Source organism: Bombus pyrosoma, linkage group LG16, assembly GCF_014825855.1.
Source record: "Bombus pyrosoma isolate SC7728 linkage group LG16, ASM1482585v1, whole genome shotgun sequence".
NCBI lineage: Eukaryota > Metazoa > Arthropoda > Insecta > Hymenoptera > Apidae > Bombus > Bombus pyrosoma.
The window spans coordinates 4,591,071-4,617,458 of NC_057785.1; the positions used below are offsets into that span (position 1 = coordinate 4,591,071).

Here is a 26,388-nt window from a genome sequence, read left to right on the forward strand (position 1 = left end):
TGCTTACAACTTTCTTTTTTAATAAACTACTTCGTCCTATTTATTTTTCTACAAGTCCTCCATGAATAACATATTTACATACATAACTGTGCGATGGGATAGTGGTTTATGGGTAATTTCTTGCAAATTTTTGCACATTTTAACGTGGAAATTTAAATACGTACAAATTTCTGAAATCGATATACCAATTTTAGAAATATATATTTATTGTCTAATATTATTATTATATTATTATTACATATCAAGTACTGTAAGATAAAAATAATTATTTATATTCTTACATTTTTTTATTTTAAATAACTGTATGTATTGATATATGATTATTAAAAGTAGATTAGGGATAACAAAAGTATGTCTTTTATTCAAAAATAAATTTTTATCTCAAAATATCATTTGCTCTTTGCTGGTTAAGCTATTCAATAGAATTTTCTCGGTAGTAACGGGACCATCTGTGAAAAAAAGAGTACGATTAGATTACATTATATAAAATTGTGTGAAGCTATATTAACACACACACACACACACACACACACATACTTTTTTATCATTTTTCATTACCTAATCTGTTCCAAGGATCTTTGTTCCCAGCATCTTCTCTTGCTGACTTAAGCGCATTTTGAATTGCAATAAGTACGCCATAACTCGTACATAATGGTGGTTCACCAGTAGCTATAGAATTTAATAAATACCAAGTTTAACATCTCGGACTTAGAGTTATTAACCATTTGCTTCAGTTTGTTGTTTTACCTTTTGAACGAAGAACGCTTAACGAATTAGAATTATTTCTACGGAAATAAACTCGAAAATCAACAGGAATGTCTTTCGCGCCGGGTGGCTTATAATTCTGCAAAAAAAATTTAGTTTTTATTTTTCAAGAATTCCTCTTACGTGTAATATGACAGACTGGTAAAACCAATTTGCTGTGAATTAAGATTTTGAGAATTTATATCCAATTATGTACCTCAACTTTTAAAAGTATCATCTCTTTCATTCCATAATTAATTAAGTTCGAATTTTATTCTCTGCCGCGAACCGCTTTCATGACTTGAAAAGATATCTCTTATATTATTATACTTTTTATAGTAATAAACAGTATACAGCATTTTATAAAACCTAGTAATGGACTGATTTATACAACTATAATTCTCAGCCCTCCATATATTAGGTTAAACAAATTTAACAACATACCCAGGTTCTATAATTCGTCAGCTGACCAGTTTTGGGATCATAAATTAGATCCTCGGAGGTCCAATAACCAAGGCCCATCATAAAGGCGCCTTCCACTTGTCCTAAGTCTAATTCTGGATTCATACTTCTCCCAACATCTTCAATTATATCCACTCTGTGTAATACGTGCTGTCCAGTCAATAAATCCAGTTCAATTTCCGCAATACTTGCCGCGTATATAGGATAAGATTTTATATCATCTTTTGCAGTAAACCTATAAAATATGCTTCGTAAATATTCGAAAGACTAGGTTAATATTTCTATAGCTATTTAACTATTGGAAGCACATACATATATCGGGCGCACAAGTCGATATCTTTCGTATGTGCTGTCATTACTAATTTTTGCCACGAGGGGTCTTTCAGCTCATTCTTTATAGGTTCAAGTCTTTTTAGCAGTTCTTTGCAAGCCATCATGGTTGCCTAAAATTGTTAGAACACACATATACATAGGTATTCCTAAATACAAGATGTTAGGAAAGTAATGGGACCTCTAAAAATATTTGCATGTAGCTCAAGTGTAAATGGATTTTGGTCTCTGGAAAATAGAATCCTCGAGAAATTAGGTTTTAATAATATTACCAATTATTGAGAAATGAAATCAGTCTTATTACTAAATTGCGAATATTTATGCATTTTTATATATTTATGAATATAATTAAAGAAATTTGTTTCATTTAAAGAGAATTATAATAAACACTCTCTGAATATTTTACACATACATTTTTGTAGAAATATTTTGCACAATGTTTACACTATTTTTGCTACATTTTGTAGATTTATGCATTCTCAAATTTCCCAAAAATGCATGGGCATATGCAATCTACTCATTACTTCTCTGATACACTATATATGTAATCTTTGTTGTATAATGTATTAATAAATGAAAATAAGTCTTACATATGAGCAAGTCTCGCTAGTAATACTACCGCCAGTAACAAAGTTGTTTGGAGATGTTAGATTGTTGCTTGGTTTTACGGTAACTAATGATAAATCGATACCCAAAGTATATGCTGCTACTTGAGCTACCTGTAGTGAAAAAGAATATGTAAGTAATAAAACTGTTATTATAATAAATGTATTACTAATAATAGTTAATTTATATTAATTAAGTAATTTGTGTATTACTACCAATAATTTATTATGGTACATGTACACTATTAAGATATTTTATTATATTTATATTTTTTGGCACCTTGGTATGAATTCCCTGACCACATTCAATTCCTCCATGAGTAATTGAAACTGTTCCATCCCTAGCATAAATTGACACAAGTGCATGGAATTGTCCCCATATTTGTAAAGGATACATTAAGGGTAACAAAGATATTCCTTTTTTCTTCCATCGATTTTCCTATAAAAGTTACAAAATTATTTAATTAATTAATATTTCATATTATGTATACTGAAATTATAGTGGATATTCAAACTCCCTTACATTGTTGAAAGTATCTACAGCTCTCTTTCTCGTCTCGTAATCCGCGTTTTTACATAGGTCATTTATCATAGACTGCAATGCACCTTTATGGTCCTCATGCATATTTGCATATCTAACCATCAATGGGTCTTTTCCAATAGTCTCTGCTATGTGCTCCATTATGTTTTCTATCATAGCTACAGCTTCTGTTGAACCTGTCAATTAGAAAACTTAATTTTAGGGAGGCTATCATCATTTTTGCTATGCTACAAGTTATTATTCATAGTAATTTGAAATACCTGGGGCTCGACAGTAAGTGTTGGAAGGCAGGTCAGTCTTAACCTCAAAACCTTTGTAGGCCCAGGTTGAGTACTCATAACAACTAAATAAGAATCAACTATTTTAAACTGTTTATTATAACATATGTTCTATAGAAGAAAGAAGAAAGAGAGAAGCAGAAGAGAAGGGGAAAAGTATAAGGGAATCCAAATATAACATACATTACAGAAAAATCGCCAAAGAAGAGTTACCAAAGTACTTAGAAGGGAGGATGAAGTGGAAGGACAGAAAAATATTAGCAAGATTCAGATGTGGAAACGAGACCAAAGCAAGGGAATACTGGAAAAAAGAGAGAGGAAAAAGATGCAGACCATGTAAAAGGAAAGAAGAAGACCTGAGATATGTAATAAAAGAATGCGAAATAACGGGAGGACCAAAGGACATAGAAAAAACACTAAATGAGACTGGAGAAGGACTAACAGAACTAAAAGCAATAATAGAGAATAGAAGGGCAATACAAGACGAGGAGAAACGACAAGAAGGAAGTATGGCAAGGAGGCAAAAGCCCAAAAGTTGCAATAGTTTTTAGTTATTAGTTTTTAGTTTTTAGAGATAGAATAATTAAGGGAGTGCAATATAATAAAGTGGATAAGAGGGGAGGTAGATATATAAGAAGTGAAATAGGTAAAAGAGATGTAAAACCGAAAGCTCGTCCAAAGCCGAAAGGCACGGACTAAGCAATAATAATAATAAATATAACATATGTTCAAGTATATTCACCTATTGATATGTAGTGCAACTATAGGTGCATGGAATTCGTTGAAATTGCAACCGGCATTGCTCCAGTAATTTGCATTTAAATATTGAATGCGACCATCATCATCTACACCAACTTCATACTCCTGACGAGTATCATAACGCTTTCCTATAGCTTGCATATTAGATTCTATTGACATAACAAATCTAGCTGGTCGATTTAATTTGTAGCATACTAAGGCACAGGCACAAGCAACATGTGTGGCACGGCTTATCTTTGCACCATAGCCACCTCCTAATCTTCTCACCTTTATATTAATACTGTAATTAATAATTAAGGAAACGTAGTATTAAATATTAATATTAATATATTATATATATATACATATTATTTAAAACATCATTAGTCAATTAAATAAATATTATTAAATAAATATTAAATATTACATTAAAATATAAAACATTATATATTATTTAATTTTTAATATTTATTTAATATTCGTTTAATATGTAATTGTAATATTTAATATTTATTTAATAAGATTATATTTCATTGACTAATAATGTTTTAAATATTATCTATTTGTAATCAATATTTTGTATGTTTTACCTGTTGTTTTTTATATCGAGAAGCTCGGCTATGGCTACTTGTATCAAATCTATCCACTGAGACGCGGGATAAACGTCCATACCATCTTCTACTGGCACACAGACACAAGTTTGAGTCTCCATAGTATAATGATACTGCCCTCCACATCTAAATTCTCCTTTTACCACGTGCTTCACATCATCTCCTATGATATTTAATAAAAAATAACGATAATCAATTGTGTACAAATGTCTATAAGTAAATGATCATAAAATGCATTAATTTATAAGAAAGGAGATATTAATCAAATATTTTATTTAACACAAATATTTTGTGTACACACCTTTGCTCGTCGCTTCAACGTTAGCTGATTGAAGTAGTCTGGATTGGTTTTTGGATGCAAGCACATCTTCAATCGTTAACAACAGTTTTTCAGGCATGAAGTCGACATAGGAAATGTGTACCTTCTGTGCTGCTTCATTTGCAATCGCGTAGCTTATCGCAGCGATCACTCCAACTGGCTGCCCAGCATAATCGATATTTTTATCCGCAAACAGCTTAAGACAAATAAGAACAAGTTATAAATTTTAGACATTTATAGTTTGCGGGTTTTTATGCATTTATGGCAAATTTAAAAGAGAAAAAATACATAGAATGTACATAATATATGTATAAAACATTCAAGGTACAATATATGTTAAAATACTTAGTAGATGAAACAAATTTTTATATAAGTCCTACCTTTTTTAGTTCTATTTATAAAGATATGAATTTGCATAAATATTTACAGTGTGTTCATAACATACTTGTTTATGAATCAACTTACTATTTCATCGTAATTCAACATTACTTCTTGAGCACTTCCTGGTATGAATACATTTTTCCCAGGAATATCTTTGGCAGTATAAAAAGCAATTACTCCTTTCATTTTCTGGAAGAACATATTTGGATTTATGTTATAAAAATAAGTAATAAATAAAATAGATAATAAGATTTGAAATTGACGATTTTTTTAATATTTTAAATCAATTAGATTAATCGTGAAAATAATACCAATGCTTCAGAAGCATCTATTTTATCCAGTTTCCCAGCCCCTACTGTGGTAAGAACAAAAGCACAGAAAACTTCATCTGACAATGGTGGAATATCATTTGAGTATTGAGCTTCTCCAGATGCTTGGTATATGGATTCCAATTTTGGCAAAGGCTGATTCAAAGGCCATAAATTCTTATTACTATCATAGTCCTGTTTGCCTGAAGATAATCCACGTTCCAAAAGAGTTCCACCACTGCGTGCTTTTGGATCCACATTCTCAGGCTTAATACTTAAAATATACTACAAAAAATGTTGCATCTCTGATCAGACATGAAGATTCAATTACCCAAAATTTTAATAGTTTTCATCCAGAAATATACCTTAAAGAAAAGTCCTTCTGCAAGTGTTTTTCTAAATTTTGGAGAATAATCAGGTAGAACATGATCAGGATGAAGTTCATTGTCTAATTTATCCAAAGCATCTTTAATTACTTTTTTGTCTAAAATGGATTTCCCAATCAAGAAGTTTTCAGTGTCTAATGCATGCAGCTGGAAAAATCAATTTTGATTTAAACCTACATTGCTGAGTAAACCTGTAGTTTTACTTACGAAATCCTTATTTATTCCGCCAATTATGATGTTTGGTTTCTCGAGCACTTTTCCAGCTCCATCTAATTTAAACAAGAAACCTGCATTCACGTGAGCATGGGCATTCTGTGCTCGTGGCATTATCTACAGTCCAATAAAATCTTCCAATGAAATCTATGATTTCAGGTAATCCAATTATTCTAAATATATCAATACACAAAGGCATACCTTGTAAGATCTGTACTCGTATTCCTTTCCAAGAGCTGGCAACATTATACTGTATATAATTTTGTGCTTCATGTCCAAGTTTAGGAAGTTCAATAAATTCATGCTAGTCTTTTTGCTACCAGCTTCCACTTTTCATAGGAAACAGTATTTAAATAATAAATTTTATATCAATACAGAGAATATGCATAAATGTTTCAAATAATTTTGTTTGAACTTTTCCAGTTACCTATATGCACTTGTGCTCCTGCAGTTTCCAATATCAAAAATAAATCTGATGGAAATTCCCGATGCGTGTGCTTGATCATTAAGTTTCCTGCTACAGATCCAATCTGCAACATAAAATGTCATCAGTGGTTTGGGTTCATTGTACAATGTTAATTATATTTACTTACATTTCTCACTGGGACGCTAGCAATTAAATCGATATGTTTGGCTAAGTGTTGCAAGTATTCGAAATTTGGTTCCTTTGAATATTTCTCAAAAGCCTCCATTGCTACAGTAAGTGAAATATTCCCTCCAATAATCAAAGCGTCGTCAGTTTTTGTTATATTACGCAGATCAGGTATGTCGTTAATATCAATACTTATATCTGGTGTCTTCATTCGATATACACCTGTAAAGAAAAAAGAATTTTAATATAGATAGAGTACAAATAAATACAATATGAAAACCACACAGGAAAAATATGATAATTTCTTATTCGACTTTCATCACTTAATAGCTTTACGTGTAGTTTTCATGTAAAATAATGGTTATTGATGATTACCATGTGCGGTGTTACCACCATGCAAAACATAACTCGCATTTGGATTATTCTGGAATACTGTGAATAAATCATCGACTGCTAGAACCTTATGGAACTGACTACCATCCAATTTCATGGAAATCTCAGCTTCTGTATTCTGGCCGAGTGTCTGGCAACTATTGCAACCATTTTCACACGGCATACCAGTTTTCTTGCAGGCTTTTATTTTGAATAATTCCTAGATAACAACAATTGTTTGTTAAGAAAGATCAGAGGAGATTAAGTCGAAGGAAGTATAAACTGGTGATGAATAGCAATGAAAAAATATTTTGGTTTGTTTGCAAAAATACACAGAAAATATAGATATGATACTTGATTTATGTTTAGATTCCATATCTTCAATTAGGGTCTATAATACATTAATAAAACCTATAATAGACTGTATATACTATGTAAATTAATATATAAACTATATAAATTATATAAGCATATAAATTATATAATTTATACAATCTATCTATTACTAGTAAGCCACGAGTGGGCGGTGGGTTGCCCATCAATAGGCGCCTGAAACTCTTTAGAATCTTGTTACTGTTTGTTTGTTTACAAAACAAAATGAAATTGGATATCTATCTATCAGATAAACAATAATGCGTTCATTATCCTCTGCTGAAATTTCCTACTGAATTGATATGAACAATTCTGTAAATTAATGAATGCATATTTTATCAGTAAGATAACAGATATCTGTTGTATCTAATACTCGAGAATAAATACGGAATTATGTTTCAAGATCTACTCATATCTTAATGTTAATATTATCACTGACTTACTTCAATGTCATGAATGTCTTTAACAAGCTCTTTTGGAGCATCGCTCGCAAATGCCTTGAACGCATCCAGAATTGGTCGGTAACCAGTACAACGACATATATTGCTTCCAAAAGAATTTTCTATCTGTTTCATTGTTAATTCTTTTCCATTTTTTTTTTGCAATAGACTGAAAACATTAAGTTAATTAAACCTATTTGTCAAATTTATATTAACATATTATTTGATATTAATGATCTACAATATTAAAATAACATTTCAATTCTTATTATATGTATATATAGAATGAATATAAATGTAGAAGGTAGAAATACCTGTACATATTCATTATCATTCCAGGTGAACAATAACCACACTGGGAGCCGTTTTTGCCTGCTAATGCTGCTTGCAGGGTATGATAGCCTTCTTGCTTGTTACCCAAACCTTCAATCGTCTTAATAGCCCAGCTGCATTAAAAAAGAATGTTAAAATGAGATCTAAAATAGTGAGCAATATAAAAAATATGATCTGAATATTAATTTTAAGAAATATAATTAATTTGAAACTTACCCATTGCAGATCAAAACTGGTACCAGGCAAGAGTTCACAGACATTGTCTCACCTTTGACTTCCACTGACACAATGCAAGCACCACAGCCTCCTTCATGACACATAGCCTTAGTCCCTCGTAGTTTTGCATAATCTCTGATGAAGACGTTCAAGGATGTTCCAGGTGGGATCTTTTCTGTCACTAAAAATAGTTGTACCATCAACATCATTATTGCTTCTATTCTGCTTTTGAATGATTTTAATTGACTTTAATTATTGGATTCAGACCTGTGTAAGTTTTCCCATTGATAGAGAATTCTACAACCTTCCTGGAATCCCTGTAACAATAATTTTTGCATTAACTAATAAATCGAGGTACACACACACACACACACACACACACACACACACACACACAAAATTATTTATAATTTATAAATAAAATGTATAAATTAAAAAATATTATATAAATATTTTATTTATGATATAATATAATAGAACAATAGAATAGTAAAACTGAGTGTTAATTTCAACAAAAGGACGATAGGCATCATACTCGATATTAACACGATCTTTATTTTATGTTATATTATACTTATGATACTTTCGTAGCATCATATTTAGTTTAATTTTATTCTACTGATTTCTTTTAAACTTGAAACGAACATTGCTGTCTCATTAATGAGATAAACTCGTTCTGAATCATGTAAAGCATTAGAGCGCTCACTTTATATACTGCAATAAAACAGTTCATCCTATTATTATAATGGAGCTGATCATTCGATGCAAATAAAAATGCAAGTTCTATCTTTGCACACTATTGGAGGGAGAAAGTATGTGTAATAAATAAACTATTACAGGTATATGCTAAAAAGTAAAAAAGCAGATATAGTATTTTAAAAAGTGTTGGTAATTGGATACAATAAAATGTAATCTAATCTTTCGGCTAGGTAAGAAATATTATTCGAAATTTATGATGAAATTGAGCACATAAATTACAATATCAGAAGAGAAAGCTGTTACAAACATATCATTGTTAGAATTATTTTGGTAGCTTACAGAATATTGGAAAGTTTTGAAGCTATGATAATGAAGTGTTTGAATAAACATTATTTTTAAAAAGGACTTAAAATCGGTTTCTGTGTTTAGTAAGATAACATTGAACTTCTATTTCAGAAATTCTGAATAAACAGTAATTATAATAAGTAGAATAACTATAGCAATTAATTATCTCTTCCATCTATTTGAATAACAGAATATATTATAATATATACTACATCAATTATCGTAATGTCTATAAAATTCATTCGAAATACATAGACAAGAAATGAGATAACCCAGGAACTGTATGTATATAAAAGTATTTGGAAAAAATGTATTAGTGAAAAAGACGAACAATTTTTGATAGATAAAGATATCTTACCTGGATAGATTTTCCTGAACTTTCGCTACGAATTTACCGAACATATTTCCAAATAAAAATTGTTTGCATCAAAATCTAATAAAATATTAAATATACCAATTATCGTAAATACTCTAATACTCTACTTAGAATAGAATCTACTTACACTAATTATTATTTATTACTTATATGTAATTGTATGTACTAAAATCTACTATAATTTGTATTAAATATTAATTAGTGTTTAATACAAATTTTGTATAAAAAATTTAATGCAAAATCTTTAATATAAAATTTGTACTAGATATTAATCAGAAATACTGCTATTACTAATAAGAAATGCTTTGATCACCAATTAGAAGTATTAATAGCATCTAATACATACTTGTATTAATATAAAAATTATTTGTACTAAAATCTAATAAAGTATTAAATATTTCAATTATAGTAAATACTCTAAATATTCTACTCAGAGTAGATACATTAATTATTATTTCTTACATATATGTAACTATATTAACATAGATTTTGGCACAAATAATTTGTATATTAATACAAGTATTAGATACTCTTGTATAGAACATCTTACTGAATGATTTTGTACTAAAATCTACTAAAATTATAGGATCATGCAGAAGATTGCAATGTATCCACATTGATTTTCATCATGATGTTGAATATGTTGAATTTCAAATATACACAGATGCAAAAATAATCTTGTGTGTAAGACAGTGAAACTAGAATTTCTTGCCACTTATGAAGTACAATGACAAGTCAAATTGTATGTACAATAGATGCATCTAAGTGTAGGCAATGAGCACGTTATCAAAGCACGATTTCTGATGATCTTATGCAACAGTCGGCAATAGCGAGGGAACTCTGATTGATAACAATGGCACGCTGTCGAAGAATACACTTTATAGTGAACGTTGTGTATTACATAACACATAACACATACTGTTATACAGTGCCTTTCACATATGAGCAACAGTATCTGCTATCGAAAGTGGCGATAAAGCGATAACGCGATTCAAAATGGAGAAAAACCAGTAGTTATTATGTAAACATAATCGCTCAAACATGTTAGTCAGACTAGAAATTGAAGGGGAGATACAATGATCTACGCAATGCATACATTATGCAAAAATATGTTAAATTACACTTATTATAATATTTAGTAGATGAAATAATATACTAATATCATATATACTATAAATAGTATTGAAATTGTTAGTGCTATTATATATGTCGGACATGAAAGGACACCGGAGCCTTCCCTCTGGAATTTTGGGAAAATCCCTTAACACTTTAATCTGGATTCTACCATAGCCGTAATTAAGCAATTGTCGTCGTTCAATCCGATTGTATTTGTTCGAGATTGGTGATAATGAGCTTGGACTCGAGGCGATAACCGGTCGCCGAATGTAGCCGCGATCACGGGATGAACGTTTTGTCTAACAAAGGTATGAAGTAGTAGCATAGCTCTCCTTAAAAAGAAACAGTTGTAGCGGCACGTGACAGTAAACATTCCAACGGTTTCTGTCCCGTGGCTCGCCACACGTAGACCCTATTTTTCGTCTTTACGCTCGGTGAATATTCTACGTTTTAACAAACAGTTAATTTAGTAATACTTGTACCTTAGAGAAGCAAATTGAGTACAACTTGGTCTTTGGAAGAAAGCGCATTTTGTTATCCCGTTGACCGCAGATTCGTTATTGAACCTAGGATCATTGTCATTAGCATCTCAAGTATCTAATTACCACGGTTACTTGTAAAGTTGTGTAATAATCGTGTTTGCGCTGGTGTTTTCTCTAGTCAAAATGAAGATTCGTTTCACGTCCCTAATCCTAATTATAATGTGGACCCGACATATATGTATATATTAAAAATCATTTCTGGCAAATGTGATGAGAAAGTTATGAAATATGGAAATGAAATTGACCGTGGTCAGGAATATACATTCGATACATTCCATCTTGTCTTCCATCTCATCTCGAAGCAAGTTATAGTATAATTAGAAAGATATTTCATGGAATATTTACGTAATAATACTTTTATTCTATACTTTAATAGCAATTTCGTATTTTTATGAATCACATCCGCGAAACATTAAATAACGTACGGATGGTACTAGTAATATACTAATACTACAGTACTATACTACTAGTATCATACTAGTAATATAGCAATAATATATGCTATTATTATATACCAGTATATAGTTATACACTATTACTGCTATATTACTATACTAGTATATCATAGTATAGTACTATATACTAGTATGCTACTACACCATAATATATACTAATATATCATTATACTATACCATAGTAATAGTATATACTACTATACTATTCTTTTCCCATTTTCCCATAAAATCTAACGTTCTTATTTTTTAACAAATTTTGCTATATTTTAATAATATTCCTCTATCTTTCCATAGAATTTAACATTCTCATATACAGAGTGTCCAAGAACTGATAGCACAATCGAGGAACTGAGAAGTCTACATGAAAAAATATGTCTAAAATATTCAATACATTTTTTACATTTGAAGCTTTGTTGCCGAAGAAACCAACTTCGAAAACCTTATTGTTGTATGTAAATTTAGGTGATATAGATACAAGTTAACAATCAGTAGGAGATTATTCTACCTGCAAAAGTATTTTTCCATTTAGTGCCTCGTTTTCAAGAAAATAAGTCCGATATACGCGTATCGGCCAAATTTTAAATTTTATTTTTTCAAAAACGAAAAATTCTATGTAAAAGTTTTTCTCTACATTTTTTGTTATTCGTTTCTGTCCCGTTCGAGATTAATCAAGTTTGACTACACTTGACGAAATTTCAAACTCGATCTTCTCGAACGTGAGGCGTCATATGTAACAAAACAATTTTATTCTGTATCTTCGATTTGTTTTCCTCACGTGGAATCGCCTTCTCGGTGATTCTACCATCAATACTGGTATACCCTGTATATACCGGTCATTAGCAAAGCAACACTTATATCACGTTACATATTTTGTATAGTAGTAGTACTTCAAGGAAAAAGTTATTAAATCATTAAATGATTTACACTTTTTAAACATGAAATTTCATCGTGACAATAAATTACCAATTGCCAATCGTTATGCAATCGCATAATATTCTGGTTTTCAGTTTCAAACAACTTGTAGTGAATTATATGTTGATTATCCACCTTGTTAAAAATGTCGGGGATTTGCATAAATGCATGTACTTGCAATGACATAATGGACTTCTTGTTTTTTACAAGAAATTAACTCGGATAATTGAAGGTCGTATTATCGGTTTCTTCGCATTTCCCTATATACATTGTCATTTTTTATCTGCAAGTTGAACATTAATTTTGTACCCCTGTAAAAAGCAATTTGTTCACTTGATCAATATATCATCTTTGCGACCATAATTGCGAATTATTATACCTAAATTATTTATACTCTTATGGAATAATAAGAAATGAAAATTTTAGAGAAGAGGCATTTTAATGTATACATTATTGGAAATACTAAATACAGGCTAAATACTTATACCAAATACTAAATACTTGTTACATTACATGATAAAAATAGAAGCGGAAGTGTGTGTGCTAGTGATGGCACAACTGAACATTGATCGCTAACGTTAGATAGAAATAGAAGCTTAACGTGGACCTTGTATTCAATAAAAGGAAATTTGAAGTGGTTGGAGGTTGTGCCACTATCGATACCAAACAGTGATGTATAATGAAATAGAACGTATCAGACGTGCACACTGCACATACGTAATAACATTATAATGGGCATAGGCCTCAATAATATAATACAATACAATATAAAATGCAATACAGTATATTTCTTTTTACTTGTGAAATTTTATATTTAATTTTATATTTGAATTACATTTATTTTACCAATGAAAAATCTGTTTCTATTTAGTAGTTGATATTCAGATATAACATTATATCTAATATTAGGAAGAATATAATATTATAGTATCTAAATATTAATTATTAAAGGCAGATTTTTATAATATTATATTTAATTATATTTATAATTGTATATTATTATATTTAATTTTTTTACAATATTATATTATAACATTATAGTATTTATAATATAATCATAATATAATTATATATTATATAATTATTATTAACATAATTATATAATTTTAAATTATAGAGAGGAATTAGAAAAGCTTGCAAATTGTTTTACATGGTCTGGAACTTTCCTTATGCGATACGTAGCATTTTTCCTCTCGAAATTTTATACTCTGCATTTATATTTCAATTATATTCAATTTTTAATCCAATTTAGTCTAATCTAATCCAATTTAATCCCATTTAATCTAATCTAATCTGGTCTCTACACTTGACAATCAGTATCATTCCTTGACTGCATACGAAAGAGAAAAATTCAAAAACATTGAAAAAATTAATAACTAACATCTATACTACACGAGAGAATGAAATTCGAGGACTCTGAAGAATCGAGAAACTAAATAAAATCTTTCTCCTACCGCTCGATTGGTAATAAGCGCACAGTTGGGTTTTTTCATGAATTTTTCAAATTTAGAAGTAAACATGCAAAATCGCAGAAATTTATCTTTGATTCGAATTGTGTGTAAATCGTGTAAATACATATGCATCTAAGAAACGGGAAATGTGTTGAAACCTGTTTCATGACAAATGGTAGTTTCTTTTCAGTGAACAGTCAATATTCGCGAAGTTCAATTTACACGGCATATAGAAACTCGCTTATTCGACTATGACAAATTCAAGTGAATGATTTCTGTTATTCGAGATAATGCCTTTTAACTTTGTTCAAGAAACTGTTTTCTTAAATCTCAGCAGCATCGATCGCTTCTTAGCAAACAACGATTGGCTTTCACTCTTCGTGAAAGGATCTGGGATTTATCGTAGGGCCAGAAGGAGTCGTTCACTTTTTCTTGGCATCGTGCGCTTAACGAAATTGGATCTCAAACGATGTTTGTAACTTTCTCCTCTGTAGACAGAATTATGCGAACAATTGCACGCTATTCAGCTCGAACGAGCAGAAACAGAGAACATCTATGATCTAATTCTTATAAACGTTTGTGCGAGCAACTATGCTATCAAAAGTGATACGACCTCGATAAGTTCTTCAGTGAAAATGTAAAACTGTTTGGAAGCTTGCGAAACAATTATTTTGTTGTAAGAAAGATAAGCAACTTGTAGAAAATAGTTATTTGATCGCCACGAATAAACAACTTGTGGAAAACAATTATTTAGTTGCAACAACAGCTTACAAAGTTGTTTAAATGGTTTGATTTTAACAATTTTATTGGAACACAAAATTTTAATAAAAAGTAAAAAAAAAGGAAAAGAGATGTAGTTTAGAAAAATAATAGTCAGTAATTACTATTTTTGGAATTTTCCAGTTTTAGTTCTCGAAATTTTTCACGTTTTTCCAACAGACGGATTTTTCAGTTTTGACATTTTTTAAATTCATAGCTAAATACTAATATATAATAAATAGATACTGATATATAATTCTTAGCTTCCACATACATTCTTGGACTGCATTCGAATTTCACCAATATGTATCATGTCAGCTGTGCCTCATGGAAATGGCAGTGATATTTGAAAATGTTTTATATAAAACATACAATATATATAATAGTTCTTTTTACAGTGCATTATGTATATTATGCAATATATTATATGTTACACAAAACGTTTTACTTAAGACATTTTTATATTAATATCTTCTATTACGTGCAGCAAATATCTTGTAATATCTATATAGATATATAATTATATAACAAAAGGATCATACATATTTCCATATAAAATTCTAGATATAATTGTTGACATAGTGATCGTTACATAAAATTGTGAAATCACTTACCGAACGTTCCTCTGAATACCATTCATGTTCACAAGTATTCGAACTGCAAATTCAACGAAGCAAATTTTGTAACTGTTTTTGGCAAGACAAGTTCTGCAACACAATCGTCGCGTGGGTATCGTTTAAATTGACTGAACTTCCAAACGATCGTTGTAATGCGTTCCTGCATCACTCTCCCCACCATCTGCAATAAAGATAGTTACAAAAGAGGAATATTACGCCTTTGACTGTTTCGATTACAAACCTAGTTTTCATCATTGTCTGCTTGATACATAGTATTTTTCTGTATGAATCATCATAATGAAATAGCATTCCCTTTCTTCTTCTTTTAAATTAACAGTACTTCAAAGTACTTTTGTACCATAAGCTGTTTTTTGTTGATTAACTAAAAATAATTTGACATTCTTCAACCAATTAAATAGCAGGGTAAATCGAAGAAGATTAGAGTAATTATTGAAGAGAATTACAGAGTAGAGTAATCTTCGAAGTAACTCTAGAACTAAAAAGTACAGAAATTTTTAAAATAATTTTAAAAAGAATTTTTGAAGTAATCTAGTCACTCAACAAATGGACGAAGCGAATGTTAATCTTTCTTTCTTCCTCACAATGAAGAAGTGTGGTCTCATAGCCGCTAATTTTAACAAATATTCTATTAAACGCCTTTTATATATTATTGTTAGTAAATATTTAGTTATAGAAAAGAAAAGAAAAGCGTGCTAGGATAAAGTAAATGTTAGTTTATCTCTCTTTTCACGAAGAAGAATGGACACATCCAGTAATTTCAATAAATACTCTATTAAACGCCATTCATGTGTTACATAATAATCGTTTACAACATATTCGTAGCGCATAATGATATCAATGACAATTAATACAAATTAACCGTAAATAATAGCATCTCAACTAATATATTTTATAGTCGGTGTACTTTTTCCGTTTTGAATTTCACGCGCATGAATTATAACTACTTACGTTAAAGAGAGACGTCCTAACAGAAGATAGAACGGAAAAACGAGATGTATAATATGGCATACTAGGGTTTCCTTCCTCCCATTAGATGATATCAGAAAAAATAGCGGGTTCTCTCCGTGTTTCTAGACTCTCTAGTTTGCTACCGATATATCGATTCGGCCGAGCTCGTCCAATTTTTTAGTTCTCTCTCTCTCTCTTTCTCTCTCTCTCATTCTCTCTCATTTTACTTTCTCGTTAAACAAAATATTTCCGCTAAAGGCTAGCGACTTTACACAGGATTTCCCTCAAGAACGCTCTTTAACACGTTCAGTGCCCTCGACTAATCTTATATTCCCGTACATTTACTGGTAAATAAGTTAAACATTGTATTAACATCAACTTACAATCGGATAGAATGGACTCTCGCAGAAGAAATTAATGATATGTACAATTCATCTAACTAAGTATCTAATTGTATTTACAATAATCATGGATATAAATATTTACTTCTATTCAGGAATAGGCTGTACACTTGAAAATTAATGAGAAATAGAGTTAAATGACAATAAGTTCAACTCACTGTCTACTAGAGATTCCGCGACTATTTAACCTAACGTTAGCTAGAGACTGAAAATAGAGTATACAGTTTCTGCTGACTACCACTACGTTGCTCAAAATAATTGAAATATTAAGTAATTATTGGTACAAAAAAGAAAAGAGGGGACACTATAATTTCACTCAATACATAAGTTACATAGCATTCGAGTATCATTTTGAGCTACGTATCACTCAGACTCCACTCTACCAGTTGCAAATCACAATACTACTGGACCCTTGTCAGTCAATTAGTGATCATTAATGATGTGTTGTTCAACATTCATTCCACGACGCTGGAACGCAGTAAGAACAGGGAAGTTAGGAGATCATTCTTGGGTTTCATAACACTGAACGTGTTAATGGCTGATCGACAAAAAATATTGATATAGTGTTCGTTTCTTGTTTTGTCCCTCTCCGAATATCGCCTTGCCTTTCGCTAGCTTATAGGGGAGAGTTACATGGATCGCTACTGCCCTATAATCCTCGATAAAATATGTGTTATATATGTATATGTAATATTGTCCTGTTACACTCGATCACCAGTAAGTTTACACGAACGTTTGTTTTTTGTGTACTGCAATATAAAACATTGTTCTAAACGCATTACACGATCGTACAACCAAACCTCTTCAGAACAAAAGAAAAGAAAGCTAAAGCATGTAGTATAAAAAGATCGATTTACATTTATTCCACTGTTCCCAAGCCTAAAGAGAATTACAATTTCCTTTCTCCTCCGCTTTTCGTTGATAATATGGTACAATCTCGCTAATCTGGACAACTCTGGACGATTCCGAAATAACGAGGTTCTGCATTATCATGGTTTCCACATCTTTTGTGCGAAGTGAGACCTCATTAACCCTAACTCCATTGGATGTTCCACTTTAACTATTTCGATTTAGATTTTCTTTCACGTTCGTCACGATTCAAAGGTTTCTTCGTAGAAATATTTTCCTTTCTCTTTTTCTTTTGCAAATAGAGTTAAGAAAAATATAATCGAAGAAACTTTTCTACCTATCAGTGTACTTTGTTCAAGAACTTCTTCGGTCCAGTTCCTCCTCCGAAAATAAAACCTCATTAATTCAAACCTCATTCCTACTAATTCGAAATAAGTTTCCTTCTATGCAAGAAATTCGGATTAACGAGGTTCTACTGTACGAAAGGAAAGTTTCCAAGGTTACGCAGAATGTCAACACAGAGACCACCCTTTTAAACTTAATGGTGACCAGTTTTCTTCTTGCATGATCTGTAGTCGTTAATTGAACATGTACTTTATGATCTAGTCTCCTATGGCCATTACTTCCGCCAACTGCGAGAACCATATTATACAAGAACACCTAAGTTAAATAAGTCGCAGACACAAACTTCGCATCAGGAGTGCACAAATTCCTTGAATAATCACGTTTAGATAATTGGGAACCTCTTAACCTCGCTTCAACAAAGAGATTCATTACTTGAGAAATCATTTGTCGTACTAAACTTGAACAAGTATAGTTTATACCTCTTGGATCTTGAATGTGGTTTATGCATGTGGTCCAATGTGAAAGAAACATCTGTGCACTCCTGACCTCCCAAAGTCCAATACTTTGAACTAAACTTTCTCACATTCTCATTGATTCGCTCTTCCTTTCTTACAGCCTTCTCTTCTGCAGTCATAATATTGGGATCTTGATCAAGAAACTCCTCTTGTGCTGAAAACAGCTATGTTTTACTCGATTTGCTAATGTAGTTTTATAAATTCATTGATTAAAGAATATTTTTCAATTTTGTCAAATGGTTTTACCGAACTTTTGTAAAAATTCATAGAATCTTACAAACCAGCGCTTGCTTTACATCGTTCGAAATTTCTTCAAATAAAGCGAAAACCGCTGCTAATTCACAAATCATAGTGATCACTGAATGAGTATCAAATAGGTAGGTTCCAGTGACTGCGAAGCATTCAAGTCTCACTTCCAGTTTCTCTAGGTTCTCTTTCCGTTCCTATACACCAGTGTTCCTCTAATCAACGCCATTCGAATCAGCCAGAAAGAATGTTTACAGATGCAACACCACGGGGAATAAAGTAAAAGAAATTGGTACAATTTACAGGGCTTTTTTTCTCTCCGCTTAGGATCTCGTGCAGCCTCTTCGAGTGTCGCGAATTCCAGACAGGAATAAAGATATTTATATTACTATATAATGTATTCGATAATATATAGCAAACATTGTTCATGGAGGTAGCTGCACGCGCCAAGGGGATGAAATGAATCCCGAATTAGACCTTAGAACAGGAATTATTGACTATATATATTAATAGTACCATACTGAATCGTAGATCCGCGTGTTACATTCATTATAATTTATCGCATGAGTATCATAATCTTAACTTGTATATATAGTTCGTTTTAATTACCTAATTAAGACAGTTCGGAACGGTATACGGATAAAGAACATTAGTGAGACCACCTAACATTCCATTTTATATCTCTTTCACTCGCACAATCTCACTCTCGTTCGCTATATATATATATATGTATATCGTTTAGTATTTAATACTTTAATAAAGGATACGTCGTAACTGCTTCAGCGCCCTGAGTCGAAATCAAAATATATACCGGTAATGATAGTACGAAAAAATGAAACAGAGCGACACGGGTGCGCCATTATTAGGATTACGCCATATACATACACATACATTTATATATATATATATATATGTATAATTTTTCTTTTTCAGATAATATTTATATTTTTAACGTTATATCTTCTCGCACAAATTGTGAAATATAGTCGGGTACGTATGCACCTGCACAATTGCGCGCGCGTGTGCACATGTATACGCAAAATACGTACGTACTTTACATCTTTACTATGGATACATCATGCATCAGCCAACTATGTATAATTTTCCACGATGTGTATGTACGTTTAGAATCGACATGACCTAAAACCAACTCCAACATAGTTACTCTTTCTATATTATATGGAAAGATGATTCTCAGTTAAACTCGATACACGTTCCAGTATATATAAAGCTTGTATGGAACTACTTTGGACCTCCTACCTCCTGTACCGAAACACTTTCATTAATAACTCCGTCTCTTCGTTCAAACTTCCATTCATTCTTGCTCTCAAATATACATGTACACGCTCTATCAGGCTCTCCCTCATTTTCTTCCAGCTCTCCCTTCGATCACTGAAAAACACTACAATGTCGATGCAATACTATCACAGTCAACTCATACGGAATAGTTGCATCCACGTACCTCATGGAATTCTAAACGTAATACGGTTCGTACAATCTTTTTTTTTTTTATTTTTCATGTTTCGTTTTTCATAACTTTGTCTCTAAGCTCTCTATTTTTTTTTTTTCGTTTTTTTATCTTTTGTTTCTTTTAGTTGTCCCGCAAGACTATGTATATATATGTATGTATACATTGAGACTACGCGTATCTCTGTAAGGCAACCGCCGTAAACTGAGTAAATCCGTATATACGATTATACTCAATCAGCAGTAGAAATATATATATATATATACATATTTATAAATATATGTATATATATAATATGTATATTAATGAGAATCCGTCGGCGCCGTCGCGTTTCCCGAAGAACAATCCAACGATAAACTTCAATATTGTTCTTCTTCTCCTTTTTTCTTCGTGAGGACGAGCCGGTTCGTTACGGATGACATAGAATAACAAGAGCAAGCAGGGCACATTTTCTAGGCATATTACACGGTATTTACAAAGTTGGTGCTTCGTTTGCTCGATTCCAATTAGAATTCCTGCAAGAAAAAATCATTTTTAGTCATATAAAGGTTACTGTCAAACTCATTACTAATATTAAACATGGTAATTCTTGGATAGGTGATCATGTTTTCTTAAGTTAGTCTTTTATAAATATTATGAAGTTTGATAAAGAATGATATTATATAATACAATATCTTTTTGTATCTATTAAAAGCTACCTCATACCTTCTTAATTGATTACCATTTCACTTATCCAAAAGCTACTAAATGCTGTATCTGTTTAATAATCAAATTGCAACCCTTTGATGTGCTGCCTTTATTTTTACATTTTATGAGTAAAGTTATTGAATCGTTGATTGAGTGCAGATAGACAATGTTAACTAGAAACCGGTGCCATTAGTAAATGAGCCTGATAGGAATTATGTATGTACTTCAGATGGAACTGTGCATCGTTATACAAGTATCTTGTGTAAAATGAAATCTGTTCAACAGCTGTTAATCATATACAAACAAAGCTGCCTTTGGACAGATTTGCATAATCATGCTATATTATATATTAATCACAAACATATACAGATACAATTCATTGCAATATGCTCTGATATGCATAGCTTTGTTCCTTCTTAAGAAAAACTCTCTAGTATAAAATCACCAAGTCTATACATTTGGCTTATTTTTCTATTTTATTTACAAACTAATTGATTAAAATCCAAAAATTCAATTAGATGAATTAGTGGATAAGATTTGTTACGTATCAGCGTAAAAAATCAGGAGACCTTTTAATTTCCAGAATGTCTATTTAATTCCAATCACAATTCACAGTTTTGTCACTGACATTTCTCTTCATGACAAGGGCATAGCAAATAGATACCTAATCTCTTCACAGGGCACCAAATGGATCAAGTTGGACTTGATTATTTTGCGGCTGTTGAACAGCCTGGGATTGTTGTTGCTGCTGCTGTGGCTGCGGTTGCTGCTGAAGATTAGCACCCATCATGGGATTTGTGCTGGGCATCATCATTGATGCAGCTCCTCCTGCGACCATCATGCCACCAGGACCACCAGGCATTGTGCTCATCATTGGCCTCATGCCCTGCATGCCCTGCATGCCCATTGGCACACCTTGCATTCCCTAGGGACACCAGAAAGCCGACTGGTCAGATACACTGTATCTGTACTTCTGGAATTCTTACTACTCCAAGTCCAACTATCTCCAGTAATTGTTTTCCCTTCGTTAACAATGCTTTCAACATTTGACCATTTATATTCAATCAAATCAATATATATATGGAGCTCATTGTGTTTTAGTATTTTATATTTGGGTTGTTTTAGTTTGCATTGTAGGTTTTGTGTCGCTTTACACATGTGTGGATATATGGAACAGCAAAAGTAGTGTATTTACATTTTTACAAATCTGAATCTAGTGTACAATAGATATTTATGAAAGTAGCATTGAGTTTATGATACAATAGGGTATTTCATATGCAATAATCAAACAACATACTTATGAAAAACCTACAACTCTGCTAGAGAGAGTAGTTTAAATCAAACACTCAGGTGCATCACACATATGAATAAATGCAAAGCAGGGAAATATTAAGGATATAATATACATTGATAAGAACAATGGTTACAAAATTCTATGAACTATTCCTCTACAATCAGTAACTAAAAACAAACTTTGTCATATTTAAACATTCAATAATCATCTAATGGCATAACTTTTTTTCAGGGAACCAATTAGTAACAATACTTGTTATGTACAGCAATGTGAAGTCAAACCTTTGATCAAGCGATATGTTCACTTCTTTTTTTTTAACCATATTTAATTCCATGGAAACTGGAACTTACCAATGGTGCAGTGTGGGGAGGGAAGCCCATAGCAGTTGAAGGGAGTTGCGTCATTCCTTGTCCCTGTAACAGCAGGTAGCATGCCATATGCCATGCATGCATTGTATAGCTAAGTGTATGGATCGACGAATATGTTTTCTATATTCTAATATTCATTTCCTCTTTACCTAAAGTACTAAGGGGGTCAACGTTTTTTACAATTCTAATTTATTTTAATTCAAAGAAAGTCTAGTGTAATTTATATTTAAGATATTTATCTCGTGAACTTTCAATAATTGTGTTTAGTGTTACAGTGATACTTGAATATAAAATAATGCACAGTGCATCCAAACGTGCAACACGATAACCGAGCTAAGTGTTTCAGAGTATTAAAAAGGACAAGGATCTATCGTAATCATTGATTATATAAAAGCTTAGTGAGCGATAAAGCAAGCGTGCTACGATAATCTACGGTCATATAAACGTTGTAAATTACTCGCAGGTGTTTTCCTGACATTAAACTCGCTTATCGACTACATTTATGCTTGGAAATATAAAACGAATTAAACGAGATCGTGTCGCAAGTCCGAAGACGAAGATAATTTATTAGACATGGTTATAGGATAATTATTTACAATAAATAATAATCCTATAACGATAAAAAATAGCATGCTGATAGTGATTCAGTAACAAATGGCGAGAGTAGATAAAGATATCTGACATGTAATATAAGAATAGTAGGGGTCATGATACCCTGACAACAAAGATATCACGTCCAATAACAGCGTGCTGATAATGATATAGCACTGGAGAACTGGTCACCACATTGAACTCACCATTGGGCGATACCCAGCACCAGTCGTAGCTGCCATAGGCTGTGGTGTCCATCCTCCAGCTGGGCCACCAGTTTTAGCAGCGTTTTTTGGAGAATTCCATTGCATACCCCTAAAAGAAACAAAAATACTACTTTCCTGTCTTCAAGATCAAGTTTTCAAAAAATTCTGTACACCTTACTTGACTTGCTGCTGCGCACTTTTGTTGATTGTCAGATTTTGAGCAAGACTAGCAAGGCTGCTATCCAAATCTCCAGTCAGGACTTTGCCAGTGGATGTTGCATTCTGCTGTTGTCCTGCTGCTGAAATATTATTATCTCCAGCTACAGTGGTAGGCATCAGCATCATGCCCAAACTGTCAAAACCTAAGCAACATCTACATCAGCCAAAGCCCCATAAAGCATAACCCAAGGTTACATGTTCTTATTGCACATTGAATGATACACAAATAAGGACCAAACTTTTGAACATAGAAAAGCATGGGTTTCGATAAACAAGATGGTAAAATTGAACTACTTGCAATTAACTGGGATAAATTATAATAAAATAAAAGAATATATCCCTTATAATTTTATATATGAAGTTTACAACATTTGCAAGTACGTAACTCTGGAAAAGCCATGCTTTTTACATTAACAGAGTATACAGTGCGAATACGTGTATCATTATCTTGACTAAAGGTAATATATATTCAATTATCATTGTATTATATGGAATAAATATACAATATATAGTCATTTAATTCTTTGCAGTTTAATTTGAAATATCGACTTATTAATATGCAACTGCAAAAAATTAAAAATAGTAGGAGAAAAATGTAAAGAAAAAGGAATATTTCAAATATATACATAATCTATTGGATATATTATGCATTGGTAATTAAATAGTAAATTCAGATAGTACTTACAATATACCTCTACATTCTCCAAAAAAATAAATTGTAAAAATTTTCCAAAGACATCATGCCAGTACCAAGTATACATCCAAGCATTACAAATACATCAAATAATCAACCTTTATGAACAACTCAGTGAAAATCTACTTCACAAACCAAGAACAGATACACAAATCACTGATGCTGCATATCTCTGAGCTTGTACTTTGGTGACAAATTTGAAAATGGTATTACAAATTTGCTTTCCCTCTCTATATTATTCCAGAATTATTATATCATTACATGAATCTAAAACATTAAGAATGCAAGATTGGTTCACCTCTTTATATTATCTCTAAATTACTAGATCCCCTTTTCTTTACACTAAAATATCGCAAATATTAATCCTTTCACAACCAAATGTTTGGAAGCTATAGAAGCAAAAATCTTTTTGGTCAATCATTAAGAAAAATATTCCTTTTTGTCTTTATAAGGAATATGTACCGTATTGAAATTAGAACCAGTTTTAATGAAAATAGATGCAGTTATCACTTAACCCCGTTATGCCTATCATTCTTCCAAAAGTATTATTTTATTATTATTATTAATTTTTGACCAACTTAAGCCAGGTGTCCAACTATTTGTGGATGATAGTGTACATAAAATTAGTAAAATTCAATATTGATAGAAAATCCTTGATAATGAAATATAGATTCCACAAAAAAGTGTACAAATATTATAAAGATAGAATTTCACCTTATCATGCTTTTCTGTAGTCTTCATTTTAAAGCACAACATTGCTTATATGTAACATCTGGCGTGAAAGAGTTAATCATAAGGTACACAAGAGTACACAGGCTCATGAGGGCCACTGGAAAGCATCACTGATTCTTCTGACATGCAAACTGATGATAGTCATCTATACATTCCCGTCACCTGAGGTCGGCTGCTTAGCCGGAGAACCGTACCCCGCCGGGACTTGGGTTGGGATACCGTAGCCGACCATCGGCCCTCCAGGCATGACCGGTTGCCCGGTGGCAGCCATATTCGCAGCCATATCGAACATGCCAAAACCCTGTTGCAGAGGTTGCTGTGCTTGTTGCGCGGCGGTTGGTAGTTGTTGAGATATAGGTGCCGGTCTTGACGGAGACCCGCCCAGTGCCATACGAATGCTATCATTCAGATCATCGAACGCGCTCTTACTTGGAGCGGCGGCGGTGGTACTCGACGTTCCAGTGGATAGTTTCCCAGCTGCCGCTCCGGACATCGTAGGCGAGGTTGGTCTAGGTGTACCGTTCATCGCTGTCGCGGGAGGCGGCGGTCTGGGAGGCGGCGTGGCAGTGGACTTACCGGAGGTCAGAGTCACAGAGGATGCCGCCTCCGCGGCGGCGTCCCCAGCGACACCCTCCGCGGTCCTGAGCACTGCAGAGTCGCCCCCAAAGAGATCTGCCTGGCCGCCAGCACTGAACAGGTCTCCGCCGATCTGCCCTTGTTGTTGGCCGTCGCCACCGCTCACATTAGCGGCAACGTTTGCGGCACTCTGCTCGAAGAGACCGAAAGCGGCTGCGTTTGACTGCGTTGACTGGGAACCAAGGGAAGGGAAGTCGGACATAAAAGGATTTGGTACGGATCCGGCCGTTCCTGGAGCACCAGCTTGCGCAGAAATCAAGGTGCATCGATTATTAGCGTTTTCACTTTCTCAATGCGGGGTTAATTGCATTTTACTCGCGAGGGTCTGATATGCTTTCTGACTACATTACTTGTCGTGCCTTGTCCTAACACGTGCACGCTGCATTGAAGATGATACTATAGGTGACTGTACACGTGCCTGACAATAAAGTTCTTGAATCGGGCCGATTAATAGAATACTCTGATATATTTCTCAATGAAAGCTTGTTGAATTTTGTATGAAAAGGTAAACTTTACTGTTACAGCGTGTATTCTATGGATCTGTAGTAAGAAGCATGGTCGTTATTCGCATATGAAGATCACAGGTAAAAAACACGATAAGCACAATTTTGATGAATTTCTGATTTTAATGCCACTTTATGATCAAACAGGAGAA

At 32.5% G+C, this 26,388-nt stretch overlaps 2 protein-coding genes across 28 annotated transcripts in view; both read right to left on the minus strand.

Annotated features, from left to right (window-relative positions):
- Nucleotides 1–182: 182 nt before the first annotated feature.
- Nucleotides 183–15,884, minus strand: LOC122576656 (indole-3-acetaldehyde oxidase-like). 3 transcript variants are annotated; one of them, XM_043747261.1, is made up of 26 exons: nt 15,755–15,884; nt 15,511–15,694; nt 8,509–8,558; nt 8,242–8,422; nt 8,007–8,138; nt 7,696–7,861; nt 6,884–7,100; nt 6,510–6,730; nt 6,344–6,446; nt 6,118–6,245; nt 5,911–6,033; nt 5,683–5,850; nt 5,321–5,602; nt 5,094–5,198; nt 4,611–4,824; nt 4,289–4,472; nt 3,703–3,999; nt 2,943–3,025; nt 2,665–2,858; nt 2,422–2,580; nt 2,127–2,255; nt 1,519–1,649; nt 1,189–1,441; nt 748–844; nt 559–669; nt 183–449 (listed from the first exon to the last, which is right to left on the minus strand). In XM_043747261.1, exons 2-26 carry the CDS (start codon nt 15,534–15,536, stop codon nt 382–384), a joined length of 3,822 nt encoding a protein of 1,273 aa, XP_043603196.1. In that variant the 5' UTR covers nt 15,537–15,694; nt 15,755–15,884; the 3' UTR covers nt 183–381. The 3 variants fall into 3 exon arrangements, with proteins under 3 accessions (XP_043603196.1, XP_043603194.1, XP_043603195.1); XM_043747259.1 differs by lacking the exons at nt 15,511–15,694; nt 15,755–15,884 and adding exons at nt 9,644–9,668; nt 10,412–10,586; XM_043747260.1 differs by lacking the exons at nt 15,511–15,694; nt 15,755–15,884 and adding exons at nt 9,644–9,668; nt 10,212–10,293.
- A 402-nt stretch (nt 15,885–16,286) lies between these two features.
- LOC122576659 (phosphatidylinositol-binding clathrin assembly protein LAP) overlaps nt 16,287–26,388 on the minus strand; it is a 32,398-nt gene continuing 22,296 nt past the window's right edge. For 7 of the 25 annotated variants that reach the window (XM_043747290.1, XM_043747283.1, XM_043747286.1 and 4 more), the window contains 6 exons: nt 25,260–25,976; nt 23,631–23,814; nt 23,453–23,561; nt 22,638–22,700; nt 21,658–21,918; nt 16,287–20,821 (listed from right to left, as the gene is read on the minus strand). In XM_043747290.1, the coding sequence (XP_043603225.1) occupies nt 21,667–21,918; nt 22,638–22,700; nt 23,453–23,561; nt 23,631–23,814; nt 25,260–25,976 (1,325 nt within the window). In that variant the 3' untranslated portion in view covers nt 16,287–20,821; nt 21,658–21,666. The remainder of the gene's footprint in view (nt 20,822–21,657; nt 21,919–22,637; nt 22,701–23,452; nt 23,562–23,630; nt 23,815–25,259; nt 25,977–26,388) is intronic. The other 18 variants (XM_043747310.1, XM_043747300.1, XM_043747298.1 and 15 more) reach the window with 8 other exon arrangements.

Bases quoted from the DNA above. Each gene is read 5' to 3' on its own strand.
- LOC122576656 (XM_043747259.1), bottom strand. From the start codon at position 10,571: ATGTGTTATGTAATACACAACGTTCACTATAAAGTGTATTCTTCGACA. The intron at 1,650-2,126 runs GTAAGACTTATT...TAACAATTTTAG, and splicing joins CTAGCGAGACTTGCTCATAT to GCAACCATGATGGCTTGCAA. The intron at 1,442-1,518 runs GTATGTGCTTCC...CATATTTTATAG, and splicing joins GACTTGTGCGCCCGATATAT to GTTTACTGCAAAAGATGATA.